The sequence below is a fragment of the Schistocerca cancellata genome, chromosome 3 (genome assembly GCF_023864275.1).
Source record: "Schistocerca cancellata isolate TAMUIC-IGC-003103 chromosome 3, iqSchCanc2.1, whole genome shotgun sequence".
In the NCBI taxonomy this organism is placed as follows: domain Eukaryota; kingdom Metazoa; phylum Arthropoda; class Insecta; order Orthoptera; family Acrididae; genus Schistocerca; species Schistocerca cancellata.
Genome location: NC_064628.1, coordinates 558,137,217 through 558,155,618, shown reverse-complemented (window position 1 = coordinate 558,155,618; position 18,402 = coordinate 558,137,217). Strand labels below are relative to the sequence as shown.

Below are 18,402 nucleotides of genomic sequence, written 5' to 3'. Positions count from 1 at the left end.
GAAAAAAGTTTTAATGTGATTATCAGCAAAAGTAAAACAGGTGTAATGGAATGTAGCCGAATCAAATCCGGCGATGCTGAGGGAATTATACTAGGAGAGCCTTCCAGCTCCCGAGGTGCGCACGAAATGAGACACAGGAATCCTTTCACCGCAGTGTGTGCTCTCAGTGCCTCGCTGTACATATGTGCCGGTCCTCGCGTCGCTGCCGAGTGGAGAGTACTGCGACCTCGTTCTCTAACTCTGCGGCGTCAACGACGCAGAGAGGTCTAGATGAGTGATGGCTCTGTCAGCAGTGTCCCGCTCTGCAGATGGGGCGCCGTGTGCCAGACGGATCACGCGTGTTGCAGACTGCCGCTTACGCTGCAACATTCGACCTGTAGAAAGCCGTCACTCGTGGTTCTGAGCTAGCTGTGCTTCTCGCGTCTTCCAGAGAAAGCCGCACTGCCCGGCGTGGGCACAGAACAGGCCTCTGGCCGCCAGCGAAAGCAGCTACGATTACAGACCACTCGGCATCCTGCATTGATTAATCCGTTCCCCTGTCAGAAACACTAAGTCTCACTTTCAGATCACGAGCAATTTATTTAGCACAACTTTCTTCTTCAGAATTTTATAAACACACATCATGCTGCCATCACCTGGTGCGCATTTATTAACCTCTGTTACTAAACAGCTAACCCGGTTCGTGGCGTAAGTTACAACTCTAGGTTGCCTATCTAACGGCTTACAGGGGCTATACAAATTTCATTTTCAATGCTTATTATAATTATTCACCGAAAATTAAAAATTTAAAATCTGTCATAATACCTTCATTAACAAGTGCAGTCTTACGCTGACAGAATTAAATTTCACCTCTGCAGCGGAGTGTGCACTCACTTGAAACTATCTGGAAGATTAAAACTGTGTGCCACACCGAGATTCGAACTCGAGACCTTTGACTTTCGCCCGAGTTCGAGTCTCGGTCTGGCACACAGTTTTAATCTTTCAGAAAGTTTTATAATCTTATGTTAAAGTTTTAAAACACTAAGACAATTATTACATCTCCAACCTCTGTATTGTCTTGAGGCACCGTAATTCACGGCGCGCCAGTCACCCAGACTACATCCACCAATTATTTAAGAATGAGAGAACCTAGCAACTTCCAACAGTCTATAGACAAAATTTTGAACCTCTGTGAAAAATTTTCCCGTTGACACACCGTACAAAATGATGAACGGAAAAAATTGACAATTTACTTGGCAACAAGTCGCTGTTTTGGATTTTACATACGATTTTTTGCGCCATTAACTAGTTTTCGAGTCACTGCAGGCTCCCCATCAGATGGACGTGTTACAGAAACATCATATGGTGTACCAAGTGTATCCAAACGCTGTGGTGATGTGGCTGGTGAAAATGACAGAAATTTAGTAATCGATAACGAAACGTTTATGAAACGGAAGTGGTGATGCGGCTGGCGAAAATGACAGAAATTTAGTAATCGATAACGAAACGTTTATGAAACGGAAATGTTGTTACGTTTTGTGCTTACAATGCCCTGCATCGTAGGATCCACCGCAAATTCATTCCCATAATGTACACTGTTGTATCCTGCCGACTCGTGAAATGTGGGGTGCGTAGGAAACCTGCTTTCTCGGATCGCTAGGCAACAATTCAAGCAAATCGTGTTAATGAATTTTATTACAAAAGGAAATGAATCAATGACAAGACGTAACTTTGACAATAACACAGAAGTGTCGCAAGCTAAGGGCGACATGCAAATACGAAATCTCTTCAGTATATACAGCTCCTAAGTCGCTGGTCTTGAAGTGCTTAATCTTGATGCTGCTGTAGAAGTGGGCCGCGACCAGTCCTCTTCGCATAGAGGCCGCTGCCGTCACATTGTCGTCCTGAAAAGGAGACGGTCAGCGTGCAATTGGACGACGTCTTCTTCACAGCCCCCTCTGCTCTCTCGTTTCGGACTGACGTGCCGGCGCTTGACTTTACGCCGTACCATACATCATCAGGTGTGCACACAAATACACTTAGTTTCACACTATTCACAGAATGTAAATACTGGATATAAATATAGATAATATGTCTACAATTGATACAACATTTTGCTACATCGTGATCTTTGACCTGACATTCATGCTGAATTTTGCTAGCTGCAGTTGTGTTATATTGACAATATGCAAGTAGTATGGATTGAAAAGGTATGTTACATGTATATTGTCAATATAAGAACACACCTGTAACTCGAAAGATCCACTTAAATATATTATCTGTAATTTTAAAATATTTATTTTGTAATACAATGCATCTGAGGCCAAAGATCAGGATGTATCAAGCTGTTGTATACATATTCTTTGTACTTACATCCAGTGTTTACATTTTGTGAATAACTTTGAAAACCAAGTACCGCTAAATATTGTGTATGTTTTGTGTGTAACCTGGCAATGTACATTATGGGAACGGATTTCCTACGGATTCTACGATGCTGTGCACTGTAAGTACGCAAAACGTAATATTTCCGTTTCATAAACGTTTAGTTGCCGATTGCTAAATTTCCGTCATTTTCGCCAGCCCCATCACCACGGCGTTCTAGCTACACTTGGTCCACGATATAACGTTTCTGTAACACCTCCATCCGGCGAGGAGGCAGTGGCTCGAAAACTAGTCTATGGCGCAATAAATCGTTTGTCAAATCCAAAAAAGCGATTGGTTGCATATTTATACCCAGTTAAATAGCCAATTTAAATAACAGTTGCTGTTCATCACCCATAATAAATAAACTGAAAGGAAAAAAGTTTATCATCTACTACATCTCCGCTGTTACTGTAGTAAAATTTCAGCACCTGGAATAATGTTTTAATGTATTACTTCTTCGCTATTACCTCTATTCGCAACACATTTGGCAGACAGTATCCACATATCCCACTGAAGGTACTTTCAAAATAATATCATTGTACGACATATGGTCCAATGAATTATGACGTCATAAACATGATACTCTAGCGTGACAAACTAGCTTCCGCTTAACACGTAGCGCAAATTGCCCAGATTCTACTCATCCAGTCTTTGATAATGAGAGAGCATAGAGTTTTCCAATACACTTCAAACATAATTTCTCGTTTACATGTTTAGTGACAAATAGGCAACACTTTAATTTATCTGTAATCATGTGTCCGAAGCAGTTTGATGTAGGGGAGTTCGATTCTTTAACCCTTTCAGACCTGAATTTTTTCTGGAGGAAGGAAAATTTTTCTTTATGTGTTAATGTTCTTAGGTGATTTATAATGATTTTAGATGCAAGATTTACACAAAAATATGTACCAGTTTTCAAAACATACTTCGCACACTTGGCTGCATTTTATGGACTAAAATAAGTAATTACGAAATATTCTTTATTGTAATAAATAGTTTAATGATCATTCAGTAATTACCATTCAAAATTACAATAACAATATTCAGTTATACAGTGGAATATAGCGATCCAACCACATACGTATATTCTGATGGTCACGAGCTGTTGCGCACTGCCACGGTGACTTTCTGATACTTTCATAGTGATGCCCAACAGTTGGCAACACTTGTACATGATGAAAAGGTTAACATTCACAAATGCGTACCTCAGGTTTCCATTGGGAAAAAATACTTCTGGTGCTGCTAAGACACTGTAAGGTAATGTACACAATAGTAGCAGAGGACCTGAAAGGGCTAAAGAACAGGCGTTCTGATTAAACAGTATTTTGTATGTTTCGTATGACTACAACATATACTATGTTTTTCTTGTTACGAGGGCCAATGAGATTAGGTGGCGAAGTTGTATAGATTGACTTTGTAGTCCAACCCAATTTCTGAGACGTATTTTATATTATTTTTATTATTTTTTTAATGGTCCCTGTGTCAGAAATTGGCGGTCTTCGAGCACCAGAACCTGCACTTTTCTTGCTATTCCCGTTTTTAACTACGTGTTATCTACCGCTTCGTTCTTCGTCATTGACGCTTGTTTGACCACGCTACAGGTGTGTGTGTCATATGGTGGTGCACCACTGCCGTACACTACCACAAACTCAGAATGGATTATTGCAGCGTTGTTCCGGTTCAAACGAAGAAAACAAATCACCACACGATATCCCGCACCACCCATGACCTGCTGCACCGTAATGTTTTGTATTTTCTAGCGGTCTACTAATATGTAATGTCTGCAGTAGGTACCTGAAAACGAATAAAAATTACACAGTTTTATTTATTCGAGGTAATGATTGACGTTTTATGAGGACCCCCCCCCTCCCCCACCCATTGCGAAGTCCGACATGACGCTAGAGCAACGCAATACTACAGCGATCACACACTGTCGGTCGAGAGAATTTCCACGGATGTGAAGTCAGTGTGTAACAGACAACTCATAAACTTAGCTCCGAAAATGAGGCTTTTATAGCAGGGTTTTCATATCGTTTTATCCGGTTCCTTCACATCAACAAGGCTCAAGTCACAGGGAGATGCGAAGCTGACTTTTTATTGTACTATGCTTGTGTGCACCCAGTTCTAACCAAAGAACGGAAAGCAGAAAGATGGAAGGAGTATATAGAGGGTCTATACAAGGGCGATGTACTTGAGGACAATATTATAGAAATGGAAGAGAATGTAGATGAAGATGAAATGGGAGATACGTTACTGCGTGAATAGTTTGACAGAGAACTGAAAGACCTGAGCCGAAACAAGGCCCCGGGAGTAGACAACATTCCATTAGAACTACCGACGGCCTTGGGAGAGCCAGTCCTGACAAAAATCTACCATCTGGTCAGGAAGATGTATGAGACCGGAAAATTGCCCTCAGACTTCAAGAAGAGTACAATAATTCCAATCCCAAAGAAAGCAGGTGTTGACAGATGTGAAAATTACCGAACAATCAGTTTAATAAGCCACAGCTGCAAAATAGTAACGCGAATTCTTTACAGACGAATGGAAAAACTGGTAGAAGCCAACCTTGGGGAAGATCAGTTTGGATTCCGTAGAAATATTGGAACACGTGAGGCAATACTGACCTTACGACTTATCTTAGAAGAAAGATTAAGGAAAGGCAAACCTACGTTTCTAGCCTTTGTAGACTTAGAGAAAGCTTTTGACAATGTTGGCTGGAATACTCTCCTCCAAATTCTAAAGGTGGCAGGGGTCAAATACAGGGAGCGAAAGGCTATTTACAATTTGTACAGAAACCAGATGACAGTTATAAGAGTCGAGGGACATGAAAGGGAAGCAGCGGTTGGGAAGAGAGTGAGACAGGGTTGTAGCCTCTCCCCAACGTTATTCGATCTGTATATTGAGCAAACAGTAAAGGAAACAAAAGAAAAATTCGGAGTAGGTATTAAAATCCATGGAGAAGAAATTAAAACTTTGAGGTTCGCCGGTGACATTGTAATTCTGTCAGAGACAGCAAAGGACTTGGAAGAGCAGTTGAATGGAATGAACAGTGTCTTGAAAGGAGGATATAAGATGAACATCAACAAAAGCAAAACAAGGATAATGGAATGTAGTCCAATTAAGTCGGGTGATGCTGAGGGATGGCTTGGTTCAAATGGCTCTGAGCACTATGGGACTTAACATCTATAGTCATCAGTCCCCTAGAACTTAGAACTACTTAAACCTAACTAACCTAAGGACATCACACAACACCCAGTCATCACGAGGCAGAGAAAATCCCTGACCCCGCCGGGAATCGAACCCGGGAACCCGGGCGCGGGAAGCGAGAACGCTACCGCACGACCACGAGCTGCGGAAGATGCTGAGGGAATTAGATTAGGAAATGAGACACTTAAAGTAGTAAAGGAGTTTTGCTATTTGGGGAGCAAAATAACTGATGATGGTCGAAGTAGAGAAGATATAAAATGTAGACTAGCAATGGCAAGGAAAGCGTTTCTGAAGAAGAGAAATTTGTTAACATCGAGTATAGATTTAAGTGTCAGGAAGTCGTTTCTGAAAGTATTTGTATAGAGTGTAGCCATGTATGGAAGTGAAACATGGACGATAAATAGTTTGGACAGGAAGAGAATAGAAGCTTTCGAAATGTGGTGCTACAGAAGAATCCTGAAGAATAGATGAGTAGATCACATAACTAATGAGGAGGTATTGAATAGAATTGGGGAGAAGAGGAGTTTGTGGCACAACTTGACTAGAAGAAGGGACCGGTTTGTAGGACATGTTCTGAGGCATCAAGGGATCACAAATTTAGCATTGGAGGGCAGCGTGGAGGGTAAAAATCGTAGAGGGAGACCAAGAGATGAATACATTAAGCAGATTCAAAAGGATGTAGGGTGCAGCAGGTACTGGGAGATGAAGAAACTTGCATAGGATAGGGTAGCATGGAGAGCTGCATCAAACCAGTCTCAGCACTGAAGACCACAACAACAACATGCTTGTGTAAGTCCATTGTCTTAACCAAATCATCATCCCGTTCTGTATAAAAGATGGAAAAAAACATAACGGTCGCATTCTCTTTGAATTAAATTAAAATCATAGCGGTCGTCAGGTAGAAATATCCATAAAACGTAAACTAAGCATTCGGTAGTGTAAACAGTAGTTTTATGACTGACCAAATTGTAATATTGAGAGCTATTACCTCAATTATATACGGTAGCTTTAACGCCGTGAGGCGAATTGTGAGTACGGACATACAAGAATGATATATCCAAGGTGACCGCGATGAATTCTGTGCCAATTACAGCGCTCGAGGCCGGCCATTGTATGTAAGTTTTCAACGCAATAAAACGACTCGGTATAAAGGCGCTGACTACGTGGGATCATACTGCACGTGCCCCAGGCCACAGGACGTGTGCTGTCGACTACATGTCCATTCACCGCGACATCTGTGTTCCGTAAATTAATGTGAAGTGCATGTCAGAGGACACTTAAGTGTCCCTTTCATTCCATTCACTGCTGGAGAGCTAGAAGACTGACTTCCTATTTTATCACTGCGTACACTTTGCGAATAACCTGATCCTCTGTGCTCAAACACAACGCTGTACATAAGCTGCAATAAATTCCTTTATTCTTGGCAGTAAGCTTCGACATGAACTTTGCGTTGAGAATGTCGTCACTAATGTAAGAATTCTTTTTCCTTTTATTTATTCAGGCAGTAATATCAGCTGTTAGTTACATAATGGCCTGTTTTCACTATAGATTATAGTAAGCTACAAATCAAAGGCTGCGGCGTAATGGGCTTCGTATCATCTGAGACCCGCTAGCATCCGAATGTATTGTGTATGTTAACGCATCCACGTCAGATCTTACAGGGATCTTTATGCTGCAACATTTCATCTGAAGATACTCGAAACTGGTCCTTGTATGGTTAAATTTTATGACTGTCGTCTAAACAAAAGGAAGAATAATTCTTACGTCAACTGAACGAACAAATGACAAACCCTGCCCCACAGGGTCACATATATTTCGCAGGAGTATCAGCAATATGTTTCAGGTGGCAGCATTTACCATTCTCAATGATAATAAATCGTAAATAGTTTGCGAGATATAACCTTTAGATTCTCTCAGGAATGGAAATTCTGCGTATGATAGTAAATAAAATGACCTTTCCGTGATGTGTTTTGTTGTAAGTTTCCTTCCACAACTGATGTTCAAATGGTTCAAATGGCTCTGAGCACTATGGGACTTAACTTCTGAGGTCATCAGTCCCGTAGAACTTAGAACTACATAAACCTAACTAACCTAAGGACATCACACACAACCATGCCCAAGGCAGGATTCGAACCTGCGACCGTAGCGGTCGCGCGGTTCCAGACTGCAGCGCCTAGAACCGCTCGGCCACCACGGCCGGCCAACTGATTTTCCAAAACACCATTGTCAGCATCAATATACTTTGCAACTTGTGTATTGAACAATGGCAACCTGCGCGAATGAACTACACTACACTAAACCGCCAAAGAAATGCTATAGGCATGCATATTCAAATACAGACATATGAAAACAGGTGGCTGTCCGCGGTGGTCTAGCGGTTCTAGGCGATCAGTCCGGAACCGCGCGACTGCTACGGTCGCAGGTTCGAATCCTGCCTCGGGCATGGATGTGTGTGGTGTCCTTAGGTTAGGTAGGTTTAGATAGTTCTTAGTTCTAGGGGACTGATGACCAGAGATTTTAAGTCCCATAGTGCTCAGAGCCATTTTTGAAAACAGGCACAATACGGCGCTACAGTCGGCAACGCCTGTATAAGACAACAAGTGCCTGGCGCAGCTGTTGGATCGGTTACTGCTGCCACTGTGGCAGGTTATCAACATTTAACTAAGTTTGAACGTGGTGTTATAGTCAGCGCACTAGCGATGGGACACAGCATCTCCGAGGTAGCGATGAAATGGGGATTGTACCGTGAATATCAGAAATCTGATAAGACCTCAAATCTCCGACAACGCTGCGCCGGAAAAAGATCCTGCAAGAACAGGACTAACGACGACTGAACAGAATCGTTCAACGTCACAGAAGTGCAGCCCTTCCGAAAGTTGCTGCAGATTTCAATGATGGCCATCACCAAGTGTCAGCGTGCGAACCATTCAACGCAACATCAGCGATATAGGCTTTCGGAGCCAAAGGCCCACTAGTGTACTCTTGATGATTGCGCGGCACATAGCTTTACGGCTCGCCTGGACGCGTCAACACCGACATTGGACCTGGTCGGACGAGTCTCGATTCAAATTCTATCGAATGGCTGGACGTGTACGGGTTTGGAGACAACCTCATCAATCCATGGATCCTGCATGCCAGCTGGGGATTGTTCAAGCTAGTGGAGGCTCTGTAATGGCGTGTGGCGTGTGCAGTTCGTGTGATACGGGACCCCTGATACGTCTAGATACGACTCTGACAGGTGACACGTACGTAAGCATCCTGTCTGATCACCTGCATTCATTCATGTCTATTGTGCATTCCGACGGACTTGGGAAATTCCAGCAGGACAGTGTGACGCCCCACACGTCCAGAATTGCTACAGAGTGGCTCCGGGAACACTCTTCTAGGTTTAAACATTTCCGCTGGCCACGAAAACTCCCCATATACGGACATTACTGAGCATATCTGGGATGCCTTGCAACGTGTTGTTCAGAAGAGACCTCCACCCTTCGTAGTCTTAAGCATTTATGGACAGCCTTGCAGGAATCATGGTGTCAATGCCCTGCAGCACTTCTTCAAACGTTAGTCAAGTCCATGCCACGTCGTGTTGCGGTACTTCTGCGTGCTCGCGTGACCCCTGCACGATATTAGGCAGGTATACCATTTTTTTGGCTCTTCAGCGCATATAGTGAAAGATATAGATGCTCTCTAACCAGTTTGCGCTATTCCATAAGTGAAGTTTAAAACAGTCCTTGGGGCTGATTCGAGCAAATCGCTAGTGAAGTCTTTTTATTTGAACATAACTGAAGTTAACCTATCACTGTTTGCTAGCTGTGTCAATTTTGTAGGGATAGGCCCCAATTTTAGAAAATTGTCTCGTGTCGCCACATGAATATGACGTGACATCCTCAAGTCCCTACGTCATTGGTCTACTTTTACAGTTTCATCTTTTTATGTCATATTGCATAATTTTTAATTTCATAATCTTAACTTCATCATCTTATTCATCAAAGCCAATGTGTGTAAAATACACGAGAGAGCAACAAAACTGTGGTTTTTGATGTCAATATTGTTTCGCCGCCTCGATTTGTTAATTGTGTTGAAGAGTCTGTTGTATTCGTAGTTTAGTTTCGGTGTAAGGATATCAACTGACAAAAGTTAGTAAGAATTGAACATCTAACATATTAAATGCTATCTTTTGTTTAATACATACGGACTTTTTGACCTGCGAAACGTGGCAGTGTCCTGACTTTTGACTTGCCAAAGGTGGTAACCCTATGTATCAATCACATTGTCAATATTATTTACACAGAAATATACAGCAATGACGATAAAGTAAAATTTTATATGTTTACTTTTATCATTGTTTCAAAATTTTGTAAATGTACAAAACAACATCGATCATTCGAATACCGATCAACCGAAAGCGTTCCGGTTGGTGAATTCCAATTTGCGCGTGCACTACGTAGAAATAGCGTTGGCGCCGAGCTGGCCAATTCGGCGTTTCCCCTCACCCTGCCAGACGTCGTTGCTCGTGCTGTTCACAGTAGCGGTTAAAAACAAACGTGTAGCTCTAGATGTTTTTGATAAACTTAAATAATAGACCAGTCGAAGAGAGTTCTAGTGGATCAAATTTAGCTTGGGAATGTAAGGTTGGAAATGCTACAACATCGGACATTCATAAGAACAGTGATGCTGTTACAAAATTTAGGAGCGTACTTGATAGTGAAGACAGAGGCTTGCAGAGAAAAACGATGAAAATGTCAGAAAGCCAGGATGTATGTAATGCAGTTTACTCATGGCTCTTGCAGATACTTAACCAAGAACAAGCAATAAATGCCCTTTATTTGTGAAACAAATGAACGAGAAATAAGGTGCTAACACTCATTTTAAATCGAATACCCGTTGCCATGGAATTAGGAGATTAGACATCCAGGAGGAAAAACTCTGTGTTGATCCTGAAGTAGCTGTACAGTCTTTTAAGACAACACTACTGGCCATTAAAATTGCTACACCACGAAGATGACGTGCTACAGAGGCGAAATTTAACCAACAGGAAGAAGATGCTGTGATATGCAAATGATTAGCTTTTCAGAGCATTCACACAAGGTTGGCGCCGGTGGTGACACCTACAACGTGCTGACATGAGGAAAGTTTCCAACCGATTTCTCATACACAAATAGCAGTTGACCGGCGTTGCCTGGTGAAACGTTGTTGTGATGCCTCGTGTAAGGAAGAGAAATGCGTACCATCACGTTTCCGACTTTGATAAAGGTCGGATTGTAGCCTATCGCGATTGCGGTTTATCGTATCGCGACATTGTTGCTTGCGTTGGTCGAGATCCAATGACTGTTAGCAGAATATGGAATCGGTGGTTCAGGAGGGTAATACGGAACGCCGTGCTGGATCCCAACGGCCTCGTATAACTAGCAGTCGAGATGACAGGCATCTTATCCGCATGGCTGTAACGGATCGTGCAGCCACGTCTCGATCCCTGAGTCAACAGATGGGGACGTTTGCGAGACAACAACCATCTGCACGAACAGTTCCACGACGTTTGCAGCAGCATGGACTATCAGCTCGGAGACCATGGCTGCGGTTACACTTGACGCTGCATCCCAGACAGGAGCGCCTGCGATGGTGTACTCAACGACGAACCTGGGTGCACGAATGACAAAAGTCATTTTTTCGGATGAATCCAGGTTCTGTTTACAGCATCATGATGGTCGCATCCGTGTTTGGTGACTTCACGGTGAACGCACATTGGAAGCGTGTTTTCGTCATCGCCATAGTGGCGTATCACCCAGCGTGATGGTGTGGGGTGCCATTGGTTACACGTCTCGGTCACCTCTTATTGGCATTGACGGCACTTTGAACAGTGGACGTTACATTTCAAATGTGTTACGACCCGTGGCTCTACCCTTCATTCGATCCCTGCGAAATCCTACATTTCAGCAGGATAATGCATGACTGCATGTTGCAGGTCTTGAACGGGCCTTTCTGGATACAGAAAATGTTCGACTGCTGCCCTGGCCAGCATATTCTCCAGATCTCTCACCAATTGAAAACGTCTGGTCAATGGTGGCCGAGCAACTGGCTCATTACAATTCGCCAGTCATTACTCTTGATGAACTGTGGTATCGTGTTGAAGGTGCATGGGCAGCTGTACCTGTACACGCCATGCAAGCTCTGTTTGACTCAATGCCCAGCCGTATCAAGGCCGTTATTACGGTCAGAGGTGGTTGTTCTGGGTACTGATTTCTAAGGATTTTTGCACCAAAATTGCGTGAAAATGTAATCACATGTCAGTTCTAGTATAATACATTTGTCCAATGAATACCCGTTTGATCTGCATTTCTTCTTGGTGTAGCAATTTTAATAGCCAGTAGTGCATTAATAAGGATGGTTAAAAAAGAATATCTATAATACAAGCGAAACTAATTTCTTCTGGAAGAAAATACGTACAAAATCACTGGTTACTAAGAGTGAAATGTCAGCGCCTAGTTTTAAGGTAATAAAATCATTTGCTACTGCTTTTCGTGAGACATTTAATACAAAATACAGTAATACAGGGTGTCCCAGAAATATTGCGACAAACTTCGAGGGGTATTGGAGGGTGTCTCGAGGAAAAAGTCGAGGATAGGAACCCGTGTCCGGAAACGCCATCCAACGATGCTACAGAGCGTCGAAGTTACAGGCGCCGGCACCTGGCACTAGGCCACCCCATCGGCATCAGAGATGACTCTGTAGGCTGACGGACCGTAGTTGGAACGTCTCCAAATGTTGTTTGTTATACAATAATCGCGAGTGATTGCTATGGTAGCCAGTGGAGAATATGGAGCTAGCTGTTGCGTAGAATAGCGCTGTCTCCTATGAATGCGCTGTTCCGTTGGTGGACAGCTGTTTCGGACACGGATTTCCAGCCGCAGTTTACTTTTCTCCTGGAACCCTCTAAATTCTCCATTGTTTCTCGGTATGCAGGAGAAAAATAAACAGCGAATGGAAACCTGTGTCCAAAACAGTCATCCACCGAAGGATCAGAGGAGACAAGACCTTTCTGCGCGCTCCATGTTCCCCCACTGTAGATCGAGGCAACCAGATGCGATTACTGAATAATAACAGACAGTGAGGGAGGCTCCGACTAGGCTCCGTCCTTATACAAAGTAACGTTTGCTGCCGAAGGGGTGGCCTAATAATAGCAGGCTCCGGAGCCTGTAGGATCGTTGGATGGCGTTTCCCGACACGGGTTCCTATCCTGAATTTCTTCCTTAAGACATCCTCTACACAACCGCGAAAATTGTCTCAACAATTCTGGGACACCCTGTGTATGTAAAGTTTATGTGTGATTCAGTGCTTCTTTCTTTCATATTCATATGAACAATGGCACACAGGGCTGGTTCGTGAACACTTTCCAGCACAAGCGTCTTATCACTTGGAGGCCCTCCTCAACTGAGGTTGACTATATTGGCAAAAGGTTTCTCTAAATCGACAAAAGCTATAAACGTAGGCTCTTCCTACTTTAAACTACACTCCTGGAAATGGAAAAAAGAACACATTGACACCGGTGTGTCAGACCCACCATACATGCTCCGGACACTTCGAGAGGACTGTACAAGCAGTGATCACACGCACGGCACAGCGGACACACCAGGAACCGCGGTGTTGGCCGTCGAATGGCGCTAGCTGCGCAGCATTTGTGCACCGCCGCCGTCAGTGTCAGCCAGTTTGCCGTGGCATACGGAGCTCCATCGCAGTCTTTAACACTGGTAGCATGCCGCGACAGCGTGGACGTGAACCGTATGTGCAGTTGACGGACTTTGAGCGAGGGCGTATAGTGGGCATGCGGGAGGCCGGGTGGACGTACCGCCGAATTGCTCAACACGTGGGGCGTGAGGTCTCCACAGTACATCGATGTTGTCGCCGGTGGTCGGCGGAAGGTGCACGTGCCCGTCGACCTGGGACCGGACCGCAGCGACGCACGGATGCACGCCAAGACCGTAGGATCCTACGCAGTGCCGTAGGGGACCGCACCGCCACTTCCCAGCAAATTAGGGACACTGTTGCTCCTGGGGTATCGGCGAGGACCATTCGCAACCGTCTCCATGAAGCTGGGCTACGGTCCCGCACACCGTTAGGCCGTCTTCCGCTCACGCCCCAACATCGTGCAGCCCGCCTCCAGTGGTGTCGCGACAGGCGTGAATGGAGGGACGAATGGAGACGTGTCGTCTTCAGCGATGAGAGTCGCTTCTGCCTTGGTGCCAATGATGGTCGTATGCGTGGTGGCGCCGTGCAGGTGAGCGCCACAATCAGGACTGCATACGACCGAGGCACACAGGGCCAACACCCGGCATCATGGTGTGGGGAGCGATCTCCTACACTGGCCGTACACCACTGGTGATCGTCGAGGGGACACTGAATAGTGCACGGTACATCCAAACCGTCATCGAACCCATCGTTCTACCATTCCTAGACCGGCAAGGGAACTTGCTGTTCCAACAGGACAATGCACGTCCGCATGTATCCCGTGCCACCCAACGTGCTCTAGAAGGTGTAAGTCAACTACCCTGGCCAGCAAGATCTCCGGATCTGTCCCCCATTGAGCATGTTTGGGACTGGATGAAGCGTCGTCTCACGCGGTCTGCACGTCCAGCACGAACGCTGGTCCAACTGAGGCACCAGGTGGAAATGGCATGGCAAGCCGTTCCACAGGACTACATCCAGCATCTCTACGATCGTCTCCATGGGAGAATAGCAGCCTGCATTGCTGCGAAAGGTGGATATACACTGTACTAGTGCCGACATTGTGCATGCTCTATTGCCTGTGTCTATGTGCCTGTGGTTCTGTCAGTGTGATCATGTGATGTATCTGACCCCAGGAATGTGTCAATAAAGTTTCCCCTTCCTGGGACAATGAATTCACGGTGTTCTTATTTCAATTTCCAGGAGTGTATATTCCGTGATAAGTCATAGGTTCAGTATTGCCTCGCATGTTCCTAGGGTCCTACTGAACCCAAACTGATCTTCACCGAGGTAAACCCTGTAAATAACTCATGTTACTATTTTGCAACAGCTACAGAACATTTACACGTCCTTCACTACGTACGCAATTCTGTCTATACATGCTGGTCTGTAAACACACCTGGAGACTGTACTAGAAGATTCTTATATTGCTGTTTGAAAGCACCATCTCACTCTTTCCACTTCCTTTGCAAATTTTCGTTTACACTGCCGGTCGAACTATGAAATAAAATCTTAGCTCTGACACTCCCGGCGACAAGTGTTCGAGTGTAGCACTCCGCAGCCTGGGAGCTGCTTGCACCGAGTGCTCCGATGACTCTCCCGTTGCAGACAAGAAGCCCCGCTGGTACCGGTGGCTGTGCACCGGCGGCATCGACCCCGCAGCGCCGGACGACCCGCGCGACAACGGCGAGCACGCGTGCATGGCGTTCTTCCGCGACCACGTGGCCGCCCTGCTCAACAGGAGGTCCGTCAAGGCGGTCGTGCTGGTCGTGTTCGCCGCCTACCTGGCGGGCGCCTGCTACGGCATCACCACCATGGAGGAGGGCCTGGAGCGCCGCAAGCTGTCCCGCGCCGACTCCTACTCCGTCGAGTTCTACGACCGCGAGGACTTCTACTTCCGGGAGTTCCCCTACCGCATACAGGTTAGCGCATTTCCTTTGTCTTCACAGCGGTAACAGCTGTTTTTAACATGTCCACGGTTGTTGCTTAATAATACCATAAAAAAGTAAACAAAATCTTGGAGCGCACTTACAGTATTATCTAATGCATCGAAAATGCCGAAGTAGTAATGATGGATTACTATGGATTGCTACAAGTGTCAAATACTGTGCCTGACAAAAAAAGGTGAAGAAGGGACCGATGGCCTCAGCAGTTTGGTCCCACAAGACCTTACATAAAAAATGTTGTGAGTATACATATGTTTATATCACAAAACTGGCCATTCTTTGCCTGTCCGCCTACCATGATACACACCGCTGGTACATGCCGTAAAATGTGAAAATATGTACTTCAAACCCACGATGAACAGACTTAAAGATTGTACATTCTCGAAGACTGAATTAATAGTTCTACTTTTATCAGTAACATCACGCAATTTCTTCCAGTAATAGCTTAAAAATGAAGCATTTCCGGACATGTGACTTTTCTCCCTTATATGAGAAAACCGGTTCAACAATTTTTCGATGTATTTTCGAAATCCCCACATTACCGTGGTCGCCCTTATGCAGCCTGAGATTTTAATATACGTATCTATCCAGTCTTTTATAAAAAGACTGGAAGTTGACTCACGAGGCAGTGAAAAATCCGCCAGTGGAGGTAATAACTCGTTACAGTTTCTTACAAGAGCGAAATATTTAGGTCAACTCGTCTCACAGGTATGAAAGTCTTACATAGGCCTAATAGATGAGAAATCACAATTTGATTGGAAGATTTATTATAGAGTTATGGTTGTACCTGTCGAGAGTGGGCAGGGGCTGATTTAACCATCAATAATATGTAAAGAACTTATGTACCCAAGATGGAATCGCGGTGGTACATTTTCACACTACATAGCAGTTGCTGTACCGAACACGAAGAAAATATTTAAGATTAAGAATTCATTTACCGAACAGAAAAAGAGGAAGACAGAGGCGGTTCGAAAAAGAGCTTTTTGATTTGTAAAATATTTATTTGGTTAGAGTGAGAGTGTTAGAGGTATAATCATAAACTCCAAAGAGAAATTCAGAAGGAATGTTATTGATAATTTCGAAAGGAATTCCTCCAGACAATATGAAAACACACCTCGCAAGAGACACTAAGCAAATCTGTATTACTCTCTTCCATAAACATGTAGCGTAATGAGTACGACGGTAAAATCTGAGCAGTTCTGATAAAGAGGTTAGCTATACATACACCATCCCGGAACGTACACAAAATGGTGTAACGTTAATGGTACGCTATAAGCTACTGCCATACATCGTAAAGAGACTTTCGAAACACAAGTTTCGATGACAGTGGCACAAGACGCTGTTGATGGAGATTTATTCGTCGGACAGGGATCTTAGGCTAGACGGCAACCTCTGATCTACCCAGAGAAATAGCCAATCATTATCTAGTGCAATACTGACTATACATTGCTCTTTTGTGTTACAGGTTGTTATCACAGGAAACCTGAACTACTCTGACCGTGCCGTGCAAGACGAGATCGAGAACCTGACGCAGACGTTCGAGAACACGACTTTCATCTCTTCACCGCTGTACACGGAGTCGTGGCTCCGCTCCTTCGTGGGCTACATCAGGAGGAACGAGGACTACCTCAACGTCAGCATCGACACAGAAGAGGACTTCATCAACACACTAAAAGAGGTCAGTCAGCTTGGGCGTAGGGTCACCTATAGTAATTCTACGTGACTGTGCAGAATGGTCAGAAACAGTCTGGAAAGCTTGTAAGGGTGTTCCAGAGTAGGCTGTGCTGATAAATAACTGTTGAGAAAACATTCGGTATGTTGCGGAGTTTCCTGGTTAAGACCGTTGAAGTTAGACATTCGGAGACGGTGCCGCCAAACGTGTGCTCCATTTGGTACCCTAAAACCGGACACGAAAGCGATACAAAAATTGGACATGGGACGGTAATAAGGTTCGAGCCCGAGCCAAAGGCGTAGCAGTTTCTTCTTGCGCCGTCACCTACGGTATGAGAACAACTGACACTCATGGTTGGTTGGTTGGTTGGTTGTTTGGGGAAGGAGACCAGACAGCGTGGTCATCGGTCTCATCGGATTAGGGAAGGAAGTCGGCCGTGCCCTTTCAGAGGAACCATCCCGGCATTTGCCTGGAATGATTTAGGGAAATCACGGAAAACCTAAATCAGGATGGCCGGACGCGGGATTGAACCGTCGTCCTCCCGAATGCGAGTCCAGTGTCTAACCACTGCGCCACCTCTCTCGGTCGACACTCACGGTACTCGTATCTGGCGGGCCGCTTGAATTAGCACGCGCAGCTGACTGATTGTCTAACTTTAGTTGTGATCAACTCGTAAACAAGTTTTTCACGCTATATCTGACCACCCTGCGTATGAATTACAATCCACTTTCGGCGAGTAGACGACTTTTTCGCGTGTATTTATAAAATAAATAACAATAATATTCTTTAAATTGAATGAAAAACAGTCTTCGTCGCAATAAAATATTGGTCAAAACACCTGCTCTGTTCACCGCTACAGCCTACCATCGTGGTATAAATGGTTTGAAGATGGTCATATTCTGACCGAAACCGGTAACCATTGTAAACAAACATTTTATTGCGCTCAAGACTGTTTTTAATCTATTTTAAAGTATTTTGAGCCAGACCGCTGTTTCTCCACGTGAAATGTTCTCAACTATTAATCGTAATATTGTTTATACCATCATGTGTAATGTATTTGGGAATTTTGTTTTACACTACTGTTGACCACAAAACGGGTTTTCCATTTCTTTCAGTTGTGGTTGTTCAAACCAAACCCGTTCTCGCTAGACGTGAAATTCAACGACGAGGGAACCAGGATCATCGCCTCTAGATTCCTGATTCAAGCTGTGAACATTTCAACATCCAACGACGAGAAGGCCATGGTGAGGGCGCTCAGGAAAATCTGCCACGAATCGCCGCTCAACGTCAGCGTCTTCCATCCGTACTTCGTCTTCTTCGATCAGGTACGCTCACAACAGTTTCATGTACAATGTACGATCAATAGTTGTAGACTGCATAATAAGGTAGTCGCTTATAGATGACACCTATCTTTTTCTTTCATTAAACATGAAACACATTTAATCCATCATCAGGGCT

General features: G+C 44.5%; 1 protein-coding gene across 2 annotated transcripts in view; it reads left to right on the top strand.

Moving 5' to 3' along the window:
* The window catches only part of LOC126175404 (patched domain-containing protein 3), a 410,507-nt gene that overhangs the window by 388,549 nt on the left and 3,556 nt on the right, over nt 1–18,402 (top strand). For both annotated transcript variants that reach the window (XM_049922197.1, XM_049922198.1), the window contains 3 exons: nt 14,935–15,248; nt 16,738–16,950; nt 18,060–18,269. In XM_049922197.1, coding sequence (XP_049778154.1) covers nt 14,935–15,248; nt 16,738–16,950; nt 18,060–18,269 — 737 coding nt within the window. The remainder of the gene's footprint in view (nt 1–14,934; nt 15,249–16,737; nt 16,951–18,059; nt 18,270–18,402) is intronic.